This window comes from Antrostomus carolinensis, unplaced genomic scaffold (assembly GCF_000700745.2).
Source record: "Antrostomus carolinensis isolate BGI_N321 unplaced genomic scaffold, ASM70074v2 scaffold28168, whole genome shotgun sequence".
In the NCBI taxonomy this organism is placed as follows: Eukaryota; Metazoa; Chordata; class Aves; order Caprimulgiformes; family Caprimulgidae; genus Antrostomus; species Antrostomus carolinensis.
In genome coordinates this window covers 4,177-12,202 of record NW_010334101.1, presented here as the reverse complement: position 1 = coordinate 12,202, position 8,026 = coordinate 4,177, and the positions used below count along the sequence as shown (strand labels likewise).

At 42.1% G+C, this 8,026-nt stretch overlaps 1 protein-coding gene across 1 annotated transcript in view; it reads left to right on the top strand.

Moving 5' to 3' along the window:
* MAJIN (membrane anchored junction protein) overlaps window positions 1–7,705 on the top strand; it is an 18,250-nt gene extending 10,545 nt beyond the window's left edge. Inside the window, exons 6-10 of the mRNA XM_010174108.2 lie at window positions 275–384; window positions 3,030–3,084; window positions 6,192–6,246; window positions 6,670–6,814; window positions 7,660–7,705. Coding sequence (XP_010172410.2) covers window positions 275–384; window positions 3,030–3,084; window positions 6,192–6,246; window positions 6,670–6,814; window positions 7,660–7,705 — 411 coding nt within the window. The remainder of the gene's footprint in view (window positions 1–274; window positions 385–3,029; window positions 3,085–6,191; window positions 6,247–6,669; window positions 6,815–7,659) is intronic.
* Window positions 7,706–8,026: the final 321 nt, after the last annotated feature.

Genomic DNA, 8,026 nt, shown 5'->3' with positions numbered 1-8,026 from the left:
TCCTGCTAATTATATTCCTAGGCCCTCCTCTAAAGTGGAGCAAATAGGATGTCCTGGAAAGCAGCATTTCTTGTTTAAAACTGTTGAGCATAATTCTCTGAATGACCTCTCAGTGCTTATCTTCTGTTTGAATAAGGCAGCTAATCTTTTATTCCTGAATAAATTTTTTTCATTCTATAAACATGAACAATTTTGGAAAATATGTATATTAACTCTGAATTTTGTTCTAAAATAGAAAAGTTAAAATCAATACCAAGTTTGCAATATTTTGAAGGTCAAGAGAAGAAATGAAGTGTCAGAAAGTCCTGCAGTAGAAGAAACAGTGAAGAGGAGAAGAGTAGAAGTTGGAGCAGAGACTTCATGCCCCCAGTCGAATATGGACAGGTCAGCTGACTACAAAATAGTCTTCCAGGACACATACCAATATTTTTAATGTCTCTTGTACCTTCCTCATATTTCATTCCTGTGTAATCCTTTGCCTTGTTTGTCTTCTTCCTTCTCTTCCATAGGTGAGAGAACGTAAGCAGCATTGCCCATGTTTTTGGAAAGTTGTCATATGCTTTCAGGTTCCCATGCCATTAACTGGAGATCTTGCTGGTTTTCTCCTCTCTGTTAACATTATCTGTAGAATCACAACAGGATGAGAACTCAGCAACTAGATGAAGCAGTGCACTACTGGCTTGCACACCTTGATGGCAAGGGAAGAAGTAAGAACAGTTTTCTATCTGCATCCCAGCCTGTTCCTCTGAGTGGGCTGATGAATGCTGCCTCTCAGCTTGAGGCTGAGGTCTATATCTGTGGGTTTCACAGAATCACTGAGGTTGAATGGGACCTTTGATATCATCAAGTCCAACTGCTTCTGCTCAAGCAGAGTCACCGAGAACAGGTTGCCCAGGATGTGTCCCCTCAGGTTTTGAGTGGACTCTAAGGATGGAGATGCCACAACTTCTGTGGGCAGCCGGTTGCAGTACTTTGCCACAGCTGCAGTCAAAAAGTTTTTTCTTGTGTTTAGATTTAATTTCATATTTTGAAATTTGTGCCCTTTGCCTCTTGTCCTGACAGAAGGTGCTGCTGAGGGGAGACCAGCTCCCTCTTCTTCCTTCCCTCCTATCAGGTGTACATTAATAAGATTGCCTCTTCTCCAGGCTGAACAGTCCCAGCTCTCCCAGGCTCTCCACATATGAAAAGTGCTCCAGTCCCTTCATCTTCTTGGTAGCCCTTTGCTGGGCTCACCCCAGTCAGTCACAGTCTTGTTCTGGACAGAACACACAGACTGGCCCCAGCAACCCTGAGCAGAGGGGCAGGATCACCTCCCTTGAGCTGCTGGCAAAACTCTTTCCTACTGCAGCTCAGGATGTTGTTGGCCACCTTCAGCACGAGAGTGCAATTCTGGCTCATGGTGGCTAACTTCAAGATTAGATCTTCATTACTTTTCAGAGGCAGACCCATTATTAGTTATAGTCTAGCAGGCTTCTTTCTTCCATGGAGTGTAGCTTTCTAAAAAAAGAAAATTTGTGTCTGTGCTCAGTATTCACAAGTATGTGGCAGACAGTCCCAGATCCAGCGTTGTGATCGGGTGTGTTTATACTCACCTCTCCCCTTACATGGTGATGTACAGACTGTGTCAAATAGTCTTCCTTGTTGCCTTATATTCTACCCAATTCCCAAATATATTTCATGCAGAGATTATAACAGAAGTCTGAAGTCAGATCTTTTCCTACTCATACAAATGTAGTCCTTTAATTTCCCTCCACCTCCATCAGTTTCTGGTGATAATAAAACTGCTGAAAATGGGTGAAGAATGAGACCAGGAGCCAGAATTATTTCTCATCTCTTTTAGCCAAGACACAACTTTTGATTCATAAAGTACAAGGCCATAAAGAGCTGTTTCATGATCCAATCTGGCAGTTCTCTTTTAGTCTTGCGTCTTGCCCCAGAAGTTCCACTATTCAAGAAAATATTAAAACAGTAAATAATTTTAAAATGTGTTCTTGATTTCAAAATTAAATTGGTGAGACATCAAGTTCAAGCCTTCTGTCATTTTTTAATGATTACTCCACTAGGCTAAAGAGCTCATTCAGTCTGAGCATTCCCCCTCCAGGAAGGAGGCTGTCTACTGTAATCTGAGCACCTCTTGATTTTTTTTTTCTTTTTGGACAAGTTATGTGCTCGTAATTCCTTGTGGAGGATTTGGATTTGGGTTTTCTTGGGGTGCTATTGAGTGCTGAGCTATCAGAATCTCCAGGTGTCATTCCCCAGTGATACTGATCAGCTCAAAGAGCACTATTTCCTGTGTGAAGTCAGGATTGTTTTTTTGCCATGGGCATCACTTTGTAACTCTCTGTACTGTTGCAGTTGTTATCCCGCAACGTCCCGTCCGGTCGAGGAGGCACAGAGACAAACACACACCCCGTCTCTGGGCCAATGAGCACTGACACCAATATGAGGATGCTGCAAATGGCGTTTAATGCTGTGCGACACAGTACTATATGGTGTGGGTTCACTACGTCACTTCCGCCTGCTTACATCACAGGCTAAGTGCTATTGGCTACTAGCAGAGAGAGAGGGGGGTGTCTTACCTTTCCGTACAGCCCGATATCTTCCGGCCGCCAGACCCTATCTTACTACATTGTACAGAGTTTCCTTTGTTGTTTTATTGCTCCTCTTGTTAAGATCTTTCTATGATTCTTTGCTACCTTCCCTTCTCTTTGTGTCAGTAACCCTGTAGGATTTGCAAGCTTTCTCAGCTTGCTGCTCATCCCTGTTTCCATATCATGTAACACTTTTTAACTGGTTGTTGGTTTTACTAGAAAAGCAGAAAGCCTAATACTGGAATGAGTGCATATTTTCATTTTTTAAATTAGACTTTGAAACATGAGTACAAATATAGATTAAGGATATCTATCTTGTTGGGTAGAGGTGCTAAAATCCCGATTTCTAATGAAATACTTTGAATAGCCATTTACAAGATTGCTTCTTTTTTGTGACTTTTTGTAAACTCAGTTCTAACTTATTTGATTTATTTTTAGAACTGGAGCCAAGTGCGTTCACCATATGAGTAAAGCAAAGCATGGATTTGAAACGGTAAGCTACAGAATATTCAGAAAGATGCAACGGCATCTGTTTAGTCTTAGATTCTTAAAGTGGCAAACATAAAAATGCCTTAAGGTATTTTTTTCCCTTTTCACCTGCATCGAGACATTTGTGATTCCTGCTCATCAGAATTAGCCAAGGGATAAGTTTTACCAGGAGATGACACAGGCTTTTCTAACTGTCAAGCTCCAAAATCTAGGGATGAGCTCAGCTTCTCAGAGATGAATCTGAAGGATGCCCTGCCTTGTCTTCAAGACTCCAGTCCTTTTTTACCTCAGATGCCACTTACGTGCAGAACTTCATGAAGGGCCAACAGTGGGTGCTGGCACCTTGGCACTGGCTTCAGTGCGAGGACTTTCTGCTCTGCACCCAAGTCCTTTCTCTGTGCAGATAACCTTGCAGGCATCTCCCTCTTCTTGAAACAGTGCCGTACTTTTTCTCCCTATGGCATCGTAAGGCAGATTTATGATGGGATTGTTCCAGAGGGATTGGCAGTTGCTTTCTAAACCCACTGTTCTCCAGAGACCTTGTCAGGATGGGAAGATTCTTTCTCTTTTAGCCCCCAGGCCTAAAAGCCTGCTCTAACAGAGCTTGCTGCTAGGCACACCCTTTAAGGAACAGGGCCTTTCCTAACACCTCTGTTCTCCTCTTCCTGGCTGTTGCCCATCCTCCCAAATGTCCCAGTGCATTTCATCTATTTTCTGGATACTGATACCCATTCTATATTTAGTTCAAATCCCTGCCACACTGTTACCTTCCTGACCTTTTTCCTTGTCCAACTCTGGAGAGAGTATTTTCCAAGGAGGCAAACTCATTCCTCATGGGATTGTTCACAAAGAAAGTTGCCTGGTGGTATAAAAGGAACAGCTTCTTCTGCTGTTCCTTGAGAGAGGAACACTTGCATCAAATACCTGGATTTCTCTGTGTTTCTACAGGATGATGTGCTGCCAAGAGTAGGAACAAAGGTTCCTCTACACAACTGGTGGAGACTTTATGTAGATGTCTTCTGTGGAATTCCCAGAAATCTCAGACGGACAGGGCATACTGCCTGCTTGCTCCTGTAGACCTGGTTTCAAGAGGCCAGTCCCAGCATAGTTGCTCTTCAGGGCTTCACTGTGTATACAATAGCCTGCAAATTCAGGTGCTACTAGTTCCATGGTTGCCTTCAACCTGCACAGATAAACTGTATTGAAACAATCCTCACCTTGTTGTAAGCCCAAGATGTTATTTCAGAAGGGGAGGGGTTTTGACAGGTTTGTTGGATTCTCAAAATAGGAAGAAGACTGTCTGGTAACTCCTCAGGAGCTTCTCTGAAACAAGCAGGCTTGTCTCTAAAACCTGTATCACTTTTTTTTCCCCCTCAAGTTTACCTTTGCAGGATTAGTGACAGTTCTCTACGCATGTCCTTTCTTGGCTTCTTTCCTCAGGTGCTCCAAACCCTCTGTTGTTGGGATAAGGGTCATCCTCTGAAAGATGCTTTTTTATTCCCCACTTTGCTATAATCACGTCCCCAGAATGCCTCTGTTCCTTGTACAGTGGCTGAATTTCCCACATATTAGAGTCCTTGAAAGCTGGAGCTCAGGGTTAGCATGTTGGACCCTGAGAAAAAATGTGGTAGGTGGCAGACATCACTGTAACCTCATATTGTGTTAACTAATGTGGGAGAATGTGTCTTAAGCTCTTTACAGGTAAACTGGAACTATGACAAATGAATCATCAACTCAGCAAATACCAGTTCAGGTGAGAGGAACCTTCTGCAGAACAGATGCTTGTGCCACCATGACTTGTACCTGAAATTTGCACTAGTCAGGGCACTGTTACACTGAGAGGCATGTCCAGACACAAACTGTTGTCTTTATGAATACTTGACCAGATATCATGGTACCACATTAAATCATGGGCAGATGACCTCTCCCTTATGTGCATTTCTAGCAGATCAGAGCCAAGTGCTTCTGTGACATGCTTTCCATTTGGTTTGCTTTCCATTTGGTTTCTTTTGGTGTTCAGGCTGAGAAGAAATATTAGGTTTATGAAAAAACACATTAGTAGCTCCTGTACTTTATTGGGATTCTTGTGATCATTCCTCCTGGGCTCTTGTTCAGTTTATCAGCAGTGTATGACTTTGGATCCAAATCCACCTGGTCTTTTAGACTGTATCTCAAAAAAGAGAAAGGTTTCGTTAAACATGATGGAAATCTGTCTGCTTACATGGGATTGACTTTACAACATTGGCACAGGGTTCAGAAGGAGGAGCATGGAAGTGCTGTGGTCACGTGGCTGTTAAACAGATTGCATTTTAAGCTCTCGTCCAAATATCTTCTGGGCCTGGGATTTTGACAGTAGACTCTCTGGTCAGGATGGCTGGAGTCGAGCCTGCGCATCTTTCCACTTACCAAATGCACCAGTAGAAGTCAAAGAAAGAAACAGAACTGAGAGATGCTCAGCCTGTCACTGCAGATAATTTTCTTAATTTATTTTATCCTCTGAGACTAAACTGCAAAGATCTGATGGCATCTAAAGTTTGGAATTTTGCTTGAACTTGAGCTTAGTGCAAGAGAAACACCACTGGGGAGTGGATCTGTTCTTCCATTATCTATGACAAAGTTGTTTCCTTCTCTCTTAAAGAAGCTCTCCTGCTGATTTTGTTTGCAGTCCTTTCTTTTGCTGATAGCCTTCCTAATGGGTATTCCTGCCTCACCTCTGGCTTCTGGCATTTTCCACTCTTCTCCCTTCCCTGTTACTGTTTCCTATGACTATGTCCTAGCAGGCCTCATGCCTAGGGCTGTTATTTCCCACAGCACCTCTGTTCATGTTTTTAAAAATCTCTGTCCATGCCATAGCTGCTGTTATTCTTTCACTATCTGATATATTAAAGTCTACTCAATGAATTACAGCTTTACATTAGGCCTGTGAATGTCCTAAGCAGGGAGGAGTAGAAATGTCTTGGTGAAGAAAGTCCTCATAGTAGCATGGGGAAAAAAAGTCACAGAACAAGAGAGTAGACCTTGCCTTTTAGTTCTTAAAGCAAGCAAACAAAAATCTCCTGTGCAACAAAATTTTACATTGTGTAACAGTTCCTTGATTCCTTTTACTTTCAGAATTCCTCCAAAGAAAATGAATGTGAGTTTAGTCCAGCATCCCTTACCGTGGGCTGTAACCAAGTGAGTTTCTGTAAGTAAGGAATTCTTGGATTTTTTCATTCAAATTAGTCATTAAATCAAAAGCTGCAAGGATTATATTGGTATTGGTTTTCTTTTAAAAGTAATGTTTGGTATTTTCCAGCATGTGAGATTAGGAATTACAACCACCGTAAAGCAGTAGGTCACCAATGATTTTGGCACAGACTCTCATCGCGTGTAACAAGTTCCCACTCTTAGTGCTAGGCTATGTAGCTCTTTCAGAGCTAGACTGTGCTCCCAGAGAGGGGAACCTACCTCCAAATCGGACTGCATCTGCTTTGAAACCTCCCTGGCGTCACGTCAGTCAAAGTCTGAACATATCTCTCAGTTTCAGGGTTTGCTGGTGGGCGTGTAGAGACTAAGCTTGTGTTTTTATCCTTGCTGCTGTTTCTTCTAGGGAGAGCCGTGGAATCTGACCTGGAACAAAGAGCAGCAACTGGTCAGGCTGAGGGTGCAAAGCAGCTACTGCAGCAAATGGACCAAGTTGTAAACAAAGGAAAGGTGGAATCAGAAGGAAGAGGTCTCTCAAAGTTCTGGAGAAGGTACTAATACTGTAACCATGAGCAGATGCAGTCCTGTCTATGTCCGAGCCTGTGTCAGAGGCTGTGCCTGGTTCTGGCAGTTCAGGTGATTCTGCATTATCTTGAAGGATGGATACATCTTTTGTGTAGTTAAACCCAAGTCTCCCAAGGCAAAGGAACACTCAGGGATGTCTTTTTTTTTTTTTAATGGTAAGGTGAAACTTGCCCAATAAATGTTCCTCTTCTGAGCTGCCTTTGGGAAAAAAACTCAGGGAAAGGTTACTGCGCAGTCCCAGCCTCCATCCAATGTGGCTTTTATCAGCTGAGGAGTGCCATGTCCAGCCTGATTTCTAAAGGACTCGAACACTCCCCCTTCTATCAGGGCCTTCCTGGGACAGACCTTTCGTCCCATTAAGGCAAGTATGAGCTTTATTTGGCCACTTAGCACCTGTGGCCTTTGTAACTTTGGCTCCCAAAGACACCATTTTAAACTGAAATTAAAGTAACCATGCAAACAGTTGCTGGGCATTGCTGACTAAACGAGTGTTCTAAAGCTGTGGAAGATGTATCCCGCAAGAGTCCTCTGTTCACTGCACAGCACAAGTTGAACAGCGGCAGTAACTCTTTGTTTGATAGGTGTTAGTTTTGGAAGAAGTAAAACTTGTTAATCATAATGTATGCCTGTCCCTTGAACTATTGAGACTAGACTGTTATAGCACAAGTTATTAGTTCTCTTTATTTTTTCAGTCTTACTCAGTCTTATTTGCTGGGGTTGTGTGTTTCTGGTGGTCAGAACTTACCTTTTTTTTTTACAATTATCAGAGAAGTATTTTAAGTGTAACGTGCTCTTCTTGTTGTTTCTGCAGCGTAATCTTTTCTCCACTACAGCATCTTTTTGGTGGAAAGAACTGACCTGGAAGTATTAACAATTGTGGAAAGGTAAACTTGTAGCCTGAATTGTGGGTAGTGTTGTTCCTTTTGTAATTCAGCTTTTCACATTGCTTGTCTTAGCTATTAAATGCTTTAAATGAAATTCTACTTTCTTTACATTTTCAAATTAACATACTGAAGATGTTGGCTTAGAATATCTTTTTCTTCACAACCTAGAGTTTTTAGTAAAAGAGCAACAAACTTTAAGATTGTGATCCTTGAGTGTAATAAATCGGGAACTGTACATTTAAAAATCATTATATGAGATTCTAATAAAACAAATATCAACTTTGAACTGTGTTA